The sequence below is a fragment of the Onychostoma macrolepis genome, chromosome 14 (assembly GCF_012432095.1).
Source record: "Onychostoma macrolepis isolate SWU-2019 chromosome 14, ASM1243209v1, whole genome shotgun sequence".
NCBI lineage: Eukaryota > Metazoa > Chordata > Actinopteri > Cypriniformes > Cyprinidae > Onychostoma > Onychostoma macrolepis.
Window position 1 is genome coordinate 29,787,284 of NC_081168.1, and position 16,598 is coordinate 29,803,881.

Sequence of the window (16,598 nt, forward strand, 5' to 3'; positions counted from 1 at the left end):
AATTACAAGGACAATCACAGGCTACAATGTGCGATTTTATCAGCGTTTTCTCTTCCAAATGCTCTACAAAGACATCATTAATGCTGTCTGGAATGCAATTAGATCGTTTATTAGATACGCAAAACTCACAGACGGCTGCTTTCAAATGCTCATGTGCGCTTTGTGTTCTCACTCTGAAGGGCACTCGTGGCATGAGGCCGTACGCATATTTATGCAGTGGTTATATGAATGAAATTAATCTAAAAGTCAGTCATGTCTTAAAGGATTAAACAGACAGGACATTCGAAATGTCAAAACACATCTGTGCATTATTGTGAATGCGCTCTCCCGTAAAGACTCCATTCACATACGTCATCCATAATCAAACGGCAGAGATGCTCAGAAAATGAGAAAAACCCCTCAATGCAGTGCACGGCGCTCTCAGATGGATTTGGGAGAGTGTGTGCGTCTCTTCACCTCCTCCGGTCGCACTGCTGAATGAAGCGCTACTCCTCCGTGTTTCTGCCTCAGTGTTGACAGATCCTCCGCAGCAGCACTGCAGTCGAACACACCACCTGCACCTCCCTACAACTCACACACTCCGCTAATGTCTGACAGCTCGCCTCACAGCACACACACAGCCACCGAATGCAAAATAATGCATGCAACAAATGGCTTCCCATTGTTCAAACTGAGCAAAAAACTGCTTAAAGCATTTACATTTCAAAACACTTGTTTGTAACTGTATTGTTAATGTTTTCAATTAATACATTTACGGTTCAAACCTACATGTGTTTACTGGTTCATTTAAGCTTTCGTACATCTATTTATTCAATTGTTTTTGTATAAAAAAACAAAAACAAATGTGAATTATAAATGTAATATTTAGGACTTGATAGTTAATTTAGATTTAAACCTCAAATGTATCAATAGGAGACGCTTGACATTTTTAAAAACATGTTTAGGATAAATATGGCACAATTTGGTTGCTAAATCTGACCAAATAGAGCCTCTTTTGTAGCAAGCTTTCACATTCAAGGCTGCATCCTCTCATCGAGCTCAACAAATATTTATTTCCTTCACAAGACTCCAATCGTACTAGCTCCTCTCTGTCCTCGACGTGATGTCCTTCAGATTTCAGCAGACTCCGGCTACAACATCGATTAAAAGCAAACTACTAACCAGGAAAAATGAAGGCAAACCATAAAAACAAGCGTGATGAAAAGTAAACAAACATGTTGGATAAAATCAAATAATATTTATGTTTAAAGAAAAACAGAATGAAATGTTGGACGCAGGCGGCCCTTGTAAAATCTAACCTTAGTCCGGTCATATTCATCTATCAATTCAACACTTGAAAAACACAAAACTACCTGCACAAGCTACAAACAGCATCCAATAAGAGAGACTAAGTGGTCGAGAGCAGTCTGACACATACGAGGGCTCGAATCAGCTCGTTTGACAGGCGACCTTGAGCTTCCCTCTCTTTCTCCCTGAACACTTTTGACGTGTTTAGCCTCAGCTCATTCTCCGCTCGCTCCCTCTCCATCCAATTATCTGCCAAAATATCATCATTTATTCAACACACTTGAAAAGAAAGCAAAGAATCTGATGCAGCAATTCTGCAAGCCCTTTCAAAGAGCTCATCTATATGCACAGGGGACTGAACACACATACACACGCAGGGCAACATAAACCTTGTTCAAGGAGAACTGCCTTTAAAGTTGCACTGATGTAATATCCTAAATCTACACATTGTCTAAAGGCAATGGTAGGAGTTAAGAAACAATGGAGCAACCTCAGAGGTCTGTCTGCAATTATAAAAATAGATCATTTAAGTGGATGCAAAAACAAATCAGATTTTATACCTACAAATAAAACATTAAAAGCAATCTTCATCTGAAGAAATCAAACTACGCTACCCATAATTCTGTGATGAGACCCACCAATAAGAGCTGTTACCATAGAAACAAGGATTTCAGCAATTTCCTCAGCAGTGAGGATCTAGAAGTTAGCCATGTTTGACAGACAAATAGTTCACTCAAAAATGAACATTCTGACATTATTTCCTCACCTTCTAAACCTGTATGACTTTCTTCTTTAGAACACAAAAGGAGAGATGGATGCTATTTTTAATATAACCAACAGCGGAAGGGGCAAGATTTTCAGTGAGCGACAAACTTTTATTTGATCACATCAAGTCATCATAAAACCTAAAGTACCGCCTATGAGTTATGGACTATTTTATGGGGCTTTTTCATCATTTTGGGGCTTGACATCCAGAGTCTCTATGCAGTTCCTTTGCATGGAAACAAGCAGCAGACAGATTTTGTGCAGCATTTCTTCTATTGTGTTCCAAAGAAATGAATACATTTAGGTTTAGAACAGCATTTGTGAGTAAATGATTCTTTTAATGAAGGATGTTTCAGCATTAGAGTCTAAGAAATAATAATAAAATGCATAAAAAATAGTTCCAATTACATTTGCAGTGCTTCAAGGAATGGGTTACAATGTCTTGTATCTTTGACTGTTTACTTATAAACTAAACACTTTTTATACTAAAATACTTTTTTGCTCAAGGCTTTTGTTCAACTCCTCATAAAACAATTCAATATTGAGGAAATAAATGGAACGGCACCTACACTACAGTACACTACTCTTACAGGTTTATTTGAACAAATTCAGTCAAAAGAGTATTATTGTGAAATATATTACAACATGTATTGCTGGGATACAAAGCTGAATCTTCAGCGTCATTACTTCAGACTTCAGTATCTCATGATTTTTTCCGAAATCATTCTAATAAGTTGATTTGCTGCCAAAAAAAACATTTCTGATCATTAATGATCAAAATTATAATTGCTTAATATTTTTGTGGAAACTCACATTTTGTGTCAGGATTTTTATTGATAAAGTTCACAAGAAAAGCGTTAATATGAAGTTCTTAGCATTTGATTGTATTTATATGTAAAAACATACAATTTCTTACAATGACTCAAAAAAAATAAAATAACTGCAGGTGACTGAAAAACTACAGAAATCCAGCTTTATCTGTGCCTTTTATTTGACAAAGACAAAGTCCAGGTAATGAAGTCTGAATTCAGAGTTAATCATGACAATCCACTAATAACTAGGAGCGCTGCTTCTCACTACAGAGATCCTCAGTTACAGGAATATATTGCAGAAGCATATTTAAGTAGCTCAGCAGAACTGATCTAGATTCAGAGAGAACGTAAACTTACTTCATGATGTATTTGGCTCTGTCTACCGTCTGAGCCTTGATCTTCACCAGGAGTGGATGATTGCCGTACGTCTCATTCTTCCACTGCCCATAGAGGCGATACCTAATTACACAACACAGATCCGTGTGTAAGGTAATGAAAATATATATCATGTTCAAAGCATTCTGACAGTGCTTAGATATGTATACGGGGGAATATCATGAGGGAATAGGCATGCAGTAAAAACACCCTCATAATCTTCAGCTGGTATGATCACACACAACAATCATTTGATCTAACAACTCCCGTGATAAAACAGCCCATAATGTTACACAGCCCCAATCACATTTGACAGTTACCAACAGATACAACAGGCTGAAAGCCTCCTTTGACTTCATTCAAACAAAAACCAGTCCAGAAATAGTGTCCACATTTTCAATTCTTGTACCAGGTTATGAATTTTTGTACACTGGCCTTGGACACAACGCAGTGTGAAGTACAGACCCGCATGCAGTCCTGCTGGGTAAACCCACATCTGCAGCACTTAAAGCAATAGTTCACCCAAAAAATTACAATTATGGAGTACAGATGTATGAATTCCGTTTTTCTGCTGAACACGAAAGATATTTTGAAGAATGTGTGTAACCAAACAAAATGTACTATGTCTAAGTACTAAGGAAGTCAATGAGGACAAAACTGATTGGTTGTCCACATTCTTCATAATATCTTCTCCTGTGTAGCCACTACATGCGTCAATCATAGGCCGAGGCCACTTAATAAATCTGAAACCCATAAAAAGTGTAAATAAAACAAACTTTGAAGAAAAAAAACAGCCTTGGCACTATTATGGGTGATATTCTGCCTGTGCTTACAGATTCTCAGCCTGCACCTCAAAAGACAAAGTAAATGTTTTCCCACCTATCCACAAGATTTTGTAAGCAGATCGTATGTAAAAATATTGTTACACATTTATTAAGTAGCATGTAGTAACTTTTATTCTAATTGTACATTTACTGCAGACCTGGAAATAAGCCTTGCTATTTATGTGGCATCAGCCCAAAACCTTACCAATTAGGTTATTAGCTTAATGCAATTAACTTGGTAATTTAATCTATTACATAAATCTTGTGTGTCAGATGCGCGCAGAGCCATTTTTAGAAAGTCGTCTCTCAACTTCAATTTTTGTGGTAACTCTGTATATTTCTACAGCATTTACTTAGTGTGGATTTAACAAAAGTTATCATGAGCATCGTAACGTTAGAAGCGGATGCCATAAATAGACCACAAACATTTGAAAACGAACCGTTCATTCACAAATCCGTAAGACCTTACATTCATGCTGTGGAAATACAAACCAGAAGACGGAAGAAAAAGAACGCAGTGCTGAAAAGGGGAGGAGCTACATAAGCTCTAGATCATTTATTTTTGCTCATAAAGGTGCTGGTCATATAATTAGAATATCATCAAAAAGTAGATTTATTTCACTAATTCCATTCAAAAAGTGAAACTTGTATATTATATTCATTCATTACACACAGACTGATATATTTCAAATGTTTATTTCTTTTCATTTTGATGATTAGAGCTTACAGCTCATGAAAGTCAAAAATCAGTATCTCAAAATTTTAGAATATTTACATTTGAGTTTGAATAAATGACCATCCCTACAGTATAAATTCTGGGTGTCTCTTGTTCTTTGAAACCACAATAATGGGGAAGACTGCTGACTTGTTCAATGTTCGTCTTCTGGATCATTGCCAAGTCACAGAAGGTCATTACTGAAAGGTGTGGCTGTTTACAGAGTGCTGTATCAAAGCATATTAAATGCAAAGTTGACTGGAAGGAAGAATTTGGGTAGGAAAAGGTGCACAAGCAACAGGGATGACCGCAAGCTTGAGAATACAGTCAAGCAAAGCCGATTCAAACACTTGTGAGAGCTTCACAAGGAGAGAACTGAAGCTGGAGTCAGTGCATCAAGAGTCACCACGCTCAGACGTCTTCAGGAAAAGGGCTACCAAGCCACTTCTGAACCAGAGACAACGTCAGAAGCATCTTAACTGGGCTGTGGAGAAAAAGAACTGGACTGTTGCTCAGTGGTACAAAGTCCTCTTTTCAGATGAAAGTAAATTTTACATTTCATTTGGAAATCAAGGTCCCAGAGTCTGAAGGAAGAGTGGAGAGGCACAGAATCCATGTTGCTTGAAGTCCAGATACTGATTTTTCCACTTTCATGAGCTGTAAGCTCTAATCATCAAAATTAAAAGAAATAAACATTTGAAATATATCAGTCTGTGTGTAATGAATGAATATAATATACAAGTTTCACTTTTTGAATGGAATTAGTGAAATAAATCAACTTTTTGATGATATTCTAATTATATGACCAGCACCTGTATACTCAGCAGAGCAGAAAGCCCTATAGGTTAAGACAAAGTGTTGTGTGATGAGCTGACGTACCTGTGCTGGTAGGGGAAGAGTTTAAAGAAGCCCCAGAGCTCCTCGGACATGCAGGCGTTGCACTCCATGAGCGAGAGAGACGGTAACAACACCTGATCAGCAATACTGAGAAAACAGCTCAGCAGAGAGTCCTGCCAGAGACACAGACACGTCCAGCACTTCATATACATCCAGACAAACACAGCTGTACTGTCAAGGGCCTGTCATAATCATCTAGATACAAAATGCTCCAATCACTGGAAAAAGATTTATAGCTTTAAATCCCTCAAGATACTCATTTGGCCATTACAGGAACATCCGGTAATCAAATACAATTACTCAGAATAAAGTTCAATGTTAGTGTTAAAAGTTAAAATGCTTAAAGAATCTATTAGGTTTAAATTAAGTTTAAATTGGGTGAGAAAAATGTCAAATACACTTTACAGTCAGAGCTGATCTTCTAGAATTTAGCAAACAAAAAAAAGCCAGAAAGCTGTGCTGTTCTTCATACAACTTTACACTCCCACTCTGGACTTTCCATGACTCACTGTTTTGTCCTTGGTGTCTTGCCTGCTTTCAATTTGGTACTGAAAGAGAGAGACAGACACACACACACAGACACACACACACACACACACACACACGCGCGCAGAGACAGACAGTGATCAATAGAGGCTAACCAACAATAAAGTGGGCCTATAGAACTCACACAGGTTGCATTAAAATGAGCCGAAGAGCTAATACAGCCCTGATATAGACCTCATCAACCTCTGGTACACACCATTACATTCTCTACCTACCAAAAAATACACGAGGACAATACTGTAATAACACTGGAGAAAGTCCATCTACCTGGCTATCAAAGCAGAATCTACAGCAGTCTGAAGTGCTGAATCATTTCTATACGAGCTAACACCACATATAACCATCATACAGCCAGTGCAAAGTACTACATCCATCCATACATCATCCAAACTGCTTCGCCTATATAGAGTTATTAAAGGGTTACTCCACCCCAAAATGAAAATTGTCATTAAATCACTTACCCCAATGTCGTTCCAAACCCTTAAAAGCTTTGTTCATCATCGGAACACAATTTAAGATATTTTGGATAAAAACCGGGAGGACTGTGACTGTCCCAATGATTTCTAAGTAAATACCACTGTCAAGCTTTTACGGGTTTGGAACGACACGGGGGTAAGGGATTACTGAAAAAAAATTCATTTTGGGGAGGAGTATTTTTCACCAAGTTACTTGGTTACTTGTGTTGCATTGAGTGTTACAGCTAGTGATTTTATTAGGCTACCTCTCAAGGGTTTGCTCAAATATATAATAGCAGATATATCAGCCAACTCTAGTGTCAGTCCTCACCTCTTTCATGAAACTCTTGCCCAGTCGCACGACCTTGGCAAACAGGATGGGGTCGTGGGACAGGTGAGGGCCCAGGTAGCACAGCATGTTGAAGACATCCTTGGAGAGATGGTCAAAGCTTTCGGCCGGCCGCAGTGCCTGTTTGTTCCGCAGAGGCGTCATCAAACCACCTTTGGCACCTTTGGGGACTGCAGCCCTAAAAATACAGGATGTTCAAAGAGTTAAACACACAGCTCTGCTTTCTGAATTTCTCGTGTCTTCTGTCCCAGCGCTGGATCTACAGTTACAGCTCAAAGCACGTCTCATGTGGACTGTGTCCTGATAGGGGTGGCACGATACCGAACCGTCTTGGTTCAGTGCATGAGGCCTTACAACGAATACAGGCAATTCACCCTCAATCCAGAAGGGGGCTCCCACAGTAATGCAACGCTGTTTGATAACCGCCAGCAGAAGAACAGCGAATGTCGAGTTGCGCACTTGAAAACAAAGCCCCCAGACAGTGACCAGGTGCTGATTCTGAACGCATCTCTCACTGACAAGGGAGTATACTTTAAAGGCTTGCGCACTCAACTGTTTGCGAAATGGAGCTTCGCGCTTGAGTATCCTACCTCTCTCATTCGGCACAAATCCAAATATTCTGTAATATTTCCATATTTGCGATGTAACGTATGTGAATGTGAAATTATTATTCATTATGTAAATGATAGGCTTTGTACTTCAATCGTGTTACAACAGTGACAGAGGCGTGCGCTGATGTTTGGCTCACTGTATATTATTTTGATAAAGTACCAACTGTGCTGTCAAGTTAGCAATGCTGGAACTGATGTGTTGTTTTTGTGTGTGTGTGTGTGTGTGTGTGCGCGCGCGCTCCGGCGTGATCACTTCAACTATTTCCTTATACCAGCAGAATCAACTTTAAACACTTAGGGTGAATCCCATTTCTCTGTCTTACCCCTTCCCCTTAGTTTTGCGCATTCACGTGAGAGTAAGGGCTATCCCAATTCTCGTTTTGATCGAGGGGTAGGGCTAAGGGGAAGTGGTAGATACCCCTTAAAACAAAGCATTTTCGCGAGCTTACTTGAAACCAAGGGGTACCCAGAACACACTGCGCAACCGGCAACAATGGCGGCCAGATCATCAAGTATTCAAGTATTTTCGGCTTAAAAAATTTAAAAATTACGACAGTCTTGTTTTGTGCTCTAGAACAGTCCTGTACATATATATTTGCAACCATGTTCTTAATTGAAATGTTTAAAAAAAATAAAATCGCTAGATTGCGACGCTAACGTTACATTGCTGAGTTGCACAACAGTCCCGCAGACTAGCCTTGAATGGACTCCATGCATGTCTACAGTTTTTAACAAGTTTGTAAAACGATCCAAAGTTTGTGATCAACACTTGTCGGCTCTGGTGACGTAGCAGCCAGCTAGCGACGGTGTATGATGACGTAACCGTAACCAAGTGGTGTCTCATTTCATAGGGGTATGTGTTCACCCCTAGCGCTTACCACTCGATTTCGAGGGACAAGGGCTAGGGGTAAGACGAAGGGGTAGGGGAAGGGGAAGGGGAAGGGGTAAGACAGAGAAATGGGATTCACCCTTATTGTCTTATTAATAATCACTGTATAAAGGTCTGCTTTTGTGTACACTCACAATGTAAACAAAAAGAAAACAAATAGGATGTTGCTTTCTGCCATTTGAGTTTCCTTTCTGTGAACAAATTAAGCGTCACAAAAAACTCAGCATATATAGACTGTTACGTGTCACACTGTTTTTTTCCCTTGTTTATCTGTAAACTAAATCAAATACAATTTCAGGAATTTATTCCTTGTGTATATGATTTCGGTACAAAGGGGGAAAAAAAAGTTATTTTATTTTGAACAGACAGTAGTACACATTACTATTTTTTCCACCTAGATGTGAAAATACTAAATATTATTACATGGTTTTATTTTTATACACATTTTATATATATATATATATATATATATATATATATATATATATATATATATATATATATATATATATATATATATATATATATATATATATATATATATATATATATATATATATATATATATATATATATATATAAAATCTACAGTACACATGCATACAAGGAATAAATTTACGAAATATATTTGATTTAGTTTACAGATAAACAAGGAAAAAAACCAGTGTGACCAGTCCCCACGGTTCGGCACGCATGTGATTTGCGGATTAACTTAAGTTCAACCAGTATAGACTGAAAGTTATCATTTGCATGTGTTTACCAATTTACACATTCAAGCAATTTCAGACCATTCAGATGAAGGAGAAATCGAATCGGGACTCGCACGCAGTTTTCTTCGCTCAGCCGCTGCCGCACACACCCAAAGCGCGCAGAGAGAGAGCGGCGCGATTCAGAAACCGCGTTTCAGACAACGCCTCAACGGATGGATACATACACACAAAGGTAAGTGAAAATACCCGTTTTGGCAAGTATTCTGGTAAACACAGTAGGTTTATTTCCATGTCTTAAGTTAACGTATACAGCTGACTAAGAAAAAAACGAATGTGTGTCAGTATTTAGGTCCGTGCATTTAGTCTTAGAGACAGCAGCCTAGAAATCCCTATTTCTGTCTTGTCTGCTAATCAAACAACACCACAGCTTTAACAATGATTAGTCTGTATTAACTTATGCAGTAAGCATTATTGTGTTGTTTTACACTTAATGATTACATTTCTGCACCTGAATACTACTGTTACTGTCTTTATATAGCCTATAATTTTATGTTGTAGGCTGTACATCTATGCTTGGAATTTGTGCAATTGTTCTTGTTGTATTACTGACTTTAGTAGTTAAGCTAGTAGTTTCTGCTGGGGTATAGAAGTACTTAAAGTAAGCTTTTAGTAATAAATGAAAAGCAAACTTTTTTTTTTTTTTTGCTGTTCAGATCCGTGACTCAATCCGTAGTATGATCCGAACCGTGAGTTTTGTGATCCGCTGCATCACTACAGTTGGTACTTTATCAAAATAAGATACAGTGAACCAAACATCAGCGCGCGCCTCTGTGTCACCCTTGTAACACAATTGAAGTACAAAGCCTATCATTTACATAATAAATAATAGTTTCGCATTCAATGCAAATTACATTGCAAATATGGAAATATTATGGAATATTTGTATTTGTGCCGATTGAGAGAGGTAGGATACTCGAGCACAAAGCTCCATTTCGCAAACAGTTGAGTGCGCAAGCCTTTAAAGTATGCTCCCTTGTCAGTGAGAGATGCGTTCAGAATCAGCACCTGGTCACTGTCTGGGGGCTTGTTTTCAAGTGCGCAACTCGACATTCGCTGTTCTTCTGCTGGCGGTTATCAAGCAGCGATGCATTACTGCAGGAGAATTGCCTGAATTTTACTGAATTGCCTGTATTCGTTGTAAGGCCTCATGCACCGAACTGAGATGTCCGTACAGTGATGGTTCGGTACGAATACATGTATCGTGCCACCCCTAATATATACAGTGTTTCCCACAGATTGATTTATTTGTGGTGGCCCGTCACAATATCAAAGCTGACCGCCAAAAATAGATCTTCCAAAAGGCTTTGACTTCATTGAATAAATGAGCACTGCACATTTCAAAATCAAAACCCGGTGCGGGTGTTTTTATATCACTGTATTTCTGAAGGAAACCGACTGTCTTTAGAAAATTTTGGATGTCATTTTCATTTCATCTTGCATGTAATGTCTGATAAAGCAGCGTTTTTGAGCAGAGCTCTGCTTTGTGTACAGAGTTATCGGGGAAACCTCGCTCTCTCCCGCTCTAAGCGCCTCCTGCTGGCAGAGAATCAATTTGCATATATATGCTGCCACAAATAGAGTGCTAGTCTATGGGAAACACTGCTATATGTCCCACACTGACGTTTTCAATAGAAAATCTGTTCATCAAAGTTGTCTTAAGACAAGATCGGTTATTGTTTTGGTTTTAGGACAACTTTGATGAAAGGTTTTGATCCACTTCAGATGTTGACTACTGTAATTTAATGATTTTACACTAATGCAGAATAAGAACAAAAAAGTGACAAAATCTCAAATCTTTCTCGTATTGTTCCCAAGCAACTGACACTAGAGACAAAGGGTCTGAAATGTGAAGTCATTAACTCTGACATGGAGCTTTCAAGCAAAAAAAGGGGACATTAAGAAACTACCATGAGTTTTATTATTTGCCAGATTTAGTGCGTTCATTTACACACCCACACTGCAAATCACACTTTCAAAAAACAAAAGCAACAATGTATGGTCTGCTAAATAAACAACAACCAATTATATTTGTTATTTTTAAGAATACCATTATTAATTGCAAAAAAAATTGATGTGAATATTTAAAATTAATTACTTGTCATATGAAAACATTGTCCAATTCACATCTTACAATCTTAAAGTACATATAACATTGACTTCAACGACGTGGAAAATGTGGAGTTGTGGAATCCAGTCAAAAGTGGAATTCAATGTATAATATGGAATGTCAAACAATTTGGCAAAATCTGGATGAATAAACCAGTCCAGGGTATCCACAGAATTTTTAAAAATTAAATGTATGGCTTTTTAAGACCTATTCAAATAAAATTGTTATCATATGAGAGAAAAAGGGAAATGCCTATGCTAACCTATTAAACGGTAAAATGATTGTAAAAAACAATTTAAAAAGGAGAACAATTATGCCCCTTTTTAATATAAGTTTCAGGTGAAAAAAAATAACGGCTTTATTCAACAATTCGTCTCCTCTGTGTCAGCATAGCGCCATTTTGGAGAATATACACTGGACGCAAGCAGCATACGCTGTTCTGTGTCAGCCGCACCTCCCGGATGGTGCTACGCTGACACAGAGGAGACGAATTGTTGAATAAATGTACAAAAAGTATTCTCGTAGCTTCATAACATTACGGTTGAACCCATGATGGCAGATGGACTACTCTGACGATGTTTTTCATACTTTTCTGGACCAAACGCTGTTACAGGCCCAGGACAGAGCGTGCGTCTGAATGCTGTACCTGCGGTAGAGCGGCTCCACGATCAGGTGGAGCAGTTGGCACAGTGCGATGGCGATGGCCTTGTGGGAGGTGGCGTAGAAAGCTGGCATCTGATCCATGATGCTCTGAGCGTGCTGCCAGTCACCGATCCTCAGCAGCGCCTCCAGCAGCCCCAGCTTCTGGTTATCAGGAGGCTGACATGAGAGGAGAGACAGATTAGAGGAGCGGAGGACACACCTCCACATACGGCATCATTACACGCTCTTCTGTTCATTATCTCTTCTGCTGAGGAGTCTGAGGGGGATTCTTATCTTCAGAGACAGATGACACACACACCATCTGTGTGGTTTCATACAGTTTACAAGTCACACTAATGCAAAGCCACAACAACAGCAGTAAAATATGGATTCTCATATATTCAGTCAGAGGTGGAAAAAAAATAAATAAAAGTTTAAACTAGGCTGCAACCTATTTTGATTAATTTGTTCATTTTTTCCATTTTTTTTATTAATCTGACATTCCATGTCACGCCAAATTCTCTCATTGAAACACAATGCACAGTAATAGCACTCTGTTAAAGAACGAGACCACGTGAAACTATATGCACATGCATTCTTTGCCTTTAATATAAACCTGGTTTGAAACTTGGCAAACAGTTTTGGTCGAAACAGTTTTATTTGGTTACATTAAGACAGACTAAAGAAGACAACCCTCCAATTCATTAGGAATAAATATGTACTTGTCATTTTTAATTTAATTTGTCCTTATTCAGCACCACAGCAATATGCTATTGAACACACTCCTTTATTTATTAGATAGCCTAAATAGTAACATTCAATTAAACAATAGTCTTTTTTTATTTATATATATATATTTTTCATTACTTTTTTTTATGTAATTAAAGTAAACAGACATAAAAAATAAATCATCCCAAGACTGGGTGTCTCTTTGTTATTAATATTGCAGTTTGATTTAATTAAATTAAATAGCAGCAAGTCTGTTGGCTGCATCTACACTGAAAGATTTAAAGTACAGATGCACACAATCAAAAGCAGTCATTGCTTAACAGACTGCTATCATTTGCATGTATTTTTAATATAAACTTTGCACTGGTACGTCTGATATTCTAGACTAAACGGAATTAAAAATGCTTCAGTGTGACAACTAGACCCAACCTCACATATTCATAAATTTAAAAATTTAGACTGTACACTGAAAGATGAAGAGTTTTGAAAAGTCTCATGTTCAATAAGGCTGCATTTATGCATATAAAGAATATACTTTTAAATAATGAACTGAATCGAGATTTTAATGAAACATTATTAATATCTACTGCTGCTATTTCTCAGGATTTTAAAGCCCTGTGTGCATTCTGTATGCATATTCTTCAAGTACACCCTGAATGTTAACTTGGTAAACAGCAAGGCTAAACTGCAGCTCATCTCTGCATCTGGAAGTGCATTTTGCGAATCCGAGGCTGTCAGACGCAGAGTTCCTGAGTGCATGCTGAGTGTCTGTACATGCGCCGCTGTAATCAAGCATCTGATCAGCCCAGCAAAAGCCATTTATATAACACTGACATTTATATGCATTTATACCATTACATCATAAAACTCTTCTATGCTCTTCTGCAAGTGTTAGTTTTATAAACTGAGAAAATCAATTGAAATAAAGCTGAACTAAAATATTAGATGAAGACTCTGAGAAATGTTGCCTTAGCAACTAACTGAAATGAAATAAGTTGAAGTACTAAAATGGCTAAAACTAAATCTACATAATTATTAAACAATACAAATAAATACATACAAAAAAAATAAATAAATACTGAAACCAAAATCACATCTACGGCCAACTGACGATTACTACATGCAACTTTGGCTTGTCCTTCAGTGTATATGGACAAATATGAAAAGCATTTACATAAAAGCACTTACAACTGAATAGTGTTGGGAATCTAAAAAAAAAAAAAAAAAAAAGATTCCAATTCCAGAATCGGATACTTGTTGTCAAATTAAAATTTCGATTCCTGTGCGCTTCCTAGCGATCTGCCAGGACCTTGTTCGTTAATCTAAGCGCTCCAAAGTTTGGCTACATTTGCGATCAGAAGCCAAAAAAGCCAAGTATAATATCTGTGATAGCTAAACATGTTACAAGAGAGGTGTCACCACCAACGTGACAAAGCACTTAATTTAATAGATCGCTAAAGATCGCGAACACGATTCAAACACCAACGTGATTCTAGCAGCTGTCATCTGTCATGAATGAAACTGCTTCACAGTCTTTTCAACCACACAGTATCATTATTTCTGTGTCACAAACATTCAAATCACAGAAGCGCTGGGATAAAAGTTTATAGTTCAGATATACACTCTGATGTCTACGGTAGCGATTAAAATAGAGTAAATCACCCTTTGAAACTAATTTGACACTTCAAATGTAGATTTATGGATTACATTGTTCCACCAGTAGGTGGCAAAAAGGGGCTGTTAAAATGTATTTGTCTTTGAATCATACAAGAGATTCCTTCAAGAACGCAGATTCATCCAGTAATGAAACTACTACATCTTGAGTGAGTCACTGAATCATTCATTCATAAATTACATGCGAGTTTGTTCAGTTGTCTAAAGTTTTTTCTTCAGAATCATGAGTGAACCACAACTTCCATTGGGGAAGAAAAATAAAAAATAAAAAAAAATAAAAAAAACTCAATTTATCTATAATCATGCAGTTCTATTTTGCACACAAACAGCTCATAAAGAGTCCAGTTTTTATGTAGCCTGTTGATTTTTGTTCATGGTATTCAGCTGCAACTAAATGGTTTGCAAAAAAGAGAGACAGGATACACGTTTGATATCATTGGAATCGAAAAGAATTGGAATTGATCAAATTCAAACAATACCCCACCCTACAACTGAAGCCTATTGCTTGTATTTCTGCTCAAGCCCTTCAGTATGGGATTGGAATAACATGATTATTTGTGGGTGAGCTATTCCTTTAATAGCACCACTGAACAGTCATTTTTTACATTTCTGTCTGGTGCTTCAGTTTTCATTTAATGAATACACTACAGCAAAAACAAGTTACCTTCTCGTTCTTTTCCTCTTCCTTCTCCTTTTCCTTCTCGTCGTTCTTTTCAGAGGGGACGACCACCATGGTGAGTTTGCGGGCGATCTGTTTGGCCTCCAGGATCTCTCTCTTGTGCTCTTCCACAATGCTGGAATCCAGTGGGAGGAGCTGCGTAAAGACACATGATTCGGTCAGTCTAACCAGTGTTTTTTTTTTTTTTTTTTTAAATGTTTAGTCTAGATTTAGTCAATTAAAACTGCATAATGGGTAAAATTATAATCACTTTTTTCCCCCTCATCTAGTTTCCTGATTTATTAAAGTTTAGTAAAAACTCTTTACATTACAAAAACTGGGAAAACTCAAAAGCTTCCCTCAAAAGCTACAATATTCCTAATATTAATTCCAAATTATGTTTAAGTTTTTCTATAAAAAAAAATAATAAGACTTTGTATTGAGGTGCAGAAGTTGTGTACGTGCATTTATATTCAGCAACCTCAAATCGCAAACAATATAGTCAAGATCAATGTTTGGATTTATTACACTTCTGATGGCAGATTTATGCAGCAAACAGTGCAAACCACAATGTGAATGAACACAGATCGGCTGTTTTACATTTTCATTGGAGCAGAACCTTGAGGAGATCACTAAACTTGCATGTTTGTCAATGTTTTCAGATCATCAGTGTGCAAAAGTTGCCAGGTTGTGAAGATAAACAACAACACAAATGTGTCCCTTTAAAAGAAAAGCTCTGATAGGGGGAATTAAACTCTTGACATTGGCAACCGCAACCATGAAAACTCAGTTTTTGATGTCAGCATCGTCTTATCTTTGACTCGTCTTCGTAATGGAAAAAAGGTAGTCAACAATATTTTTTGTTCATTCTCGTTAATGAAATAAACACTACTTTAAGTTTTACCATTTCCATTGGCATCAATGGGTCATAATGACCAAAACCAGGTCTATTTAAGAGTCGCTATTCGATATAAATCAGAGCTTGAGAGCATCAACATCAGGACTAATTACACTTGTCATGTGTAGCTTCTCCCAAGCATGTAACACATTTAACCCTAGTATTAAAACGCATATTGTGCATTTCTGTTGCAGATTTTGTGACGGCATTTTCGGCTCTAAATGGCATTAACCCAAGCATGACATTAAGCTGGCATTATGCTCTGAGCTGCTCGATTATGAGCATGATGCTCCAGATGCATGTAGGCCACACTTAATGTTAACAGCTGCAAATATTCAATCTCTTCCACAATGACATTTAATACCATGTGTAAATGGAGTCAAAGTGCACCTCTAATTCTAATAAGCAGAATTATATTTTTAGCAACTTAAAAGAAAGGCATTTACTGCTTGTTCTGTTCAAAAGGAAGTTATCTGACAATGTTGACTGCCAATATTGAAATCACCTTCAGCCCGAATATGCTTTTTTGACTCTCAAGTGACTGATTTGCATTGTCTGAATCACCAAGGACCAAAGTTTCAGCTAAAGATCTTCT

The 16,598-nt window shown here is 37.6% G+C and overlaps 1 protein-coding gene across 2 annotated transcripts in view; it reads right to left on the minus strand.

The window, feature by feature from the left end:
* The window catches only part of thoc2 (THO complex 2), a 76,341-nt gene that overhangs the window by 43,293 nt on the left and 16,450 nt on the right, over positions 1–16,598 (minus strand). For both annotated transcript variants that reach the window (XM_058797213.1, XM_058797212.1), the window contains exons 10-15: positions 15,112–15,261; positions 12,049–12,221; positions 7,008–7,203; positions 6,185–6,223; positions 5,658–5,788; positions 3,222–3,323 (exon numbers count right to left, since the gene is read on the minus strand). In XM_058797213.1, coding sequence (XP_058653196.1) covers positions 3,222–3,323; positions 5,658–5,788; positions 6,185–6,223; positions 7,008–7,203; positions 12,049–12,221; positions 15,112–15,261 — 791 coding nt within the window. The remainder of the gene's footprint in view (positions 1–3,221; positions 3,324–5,657; positions 5,789–6,184; positions 6,224–7,007; positions 7,204–12,048; positions 12,222–15,111; positions 15,262–16,598) is intronic.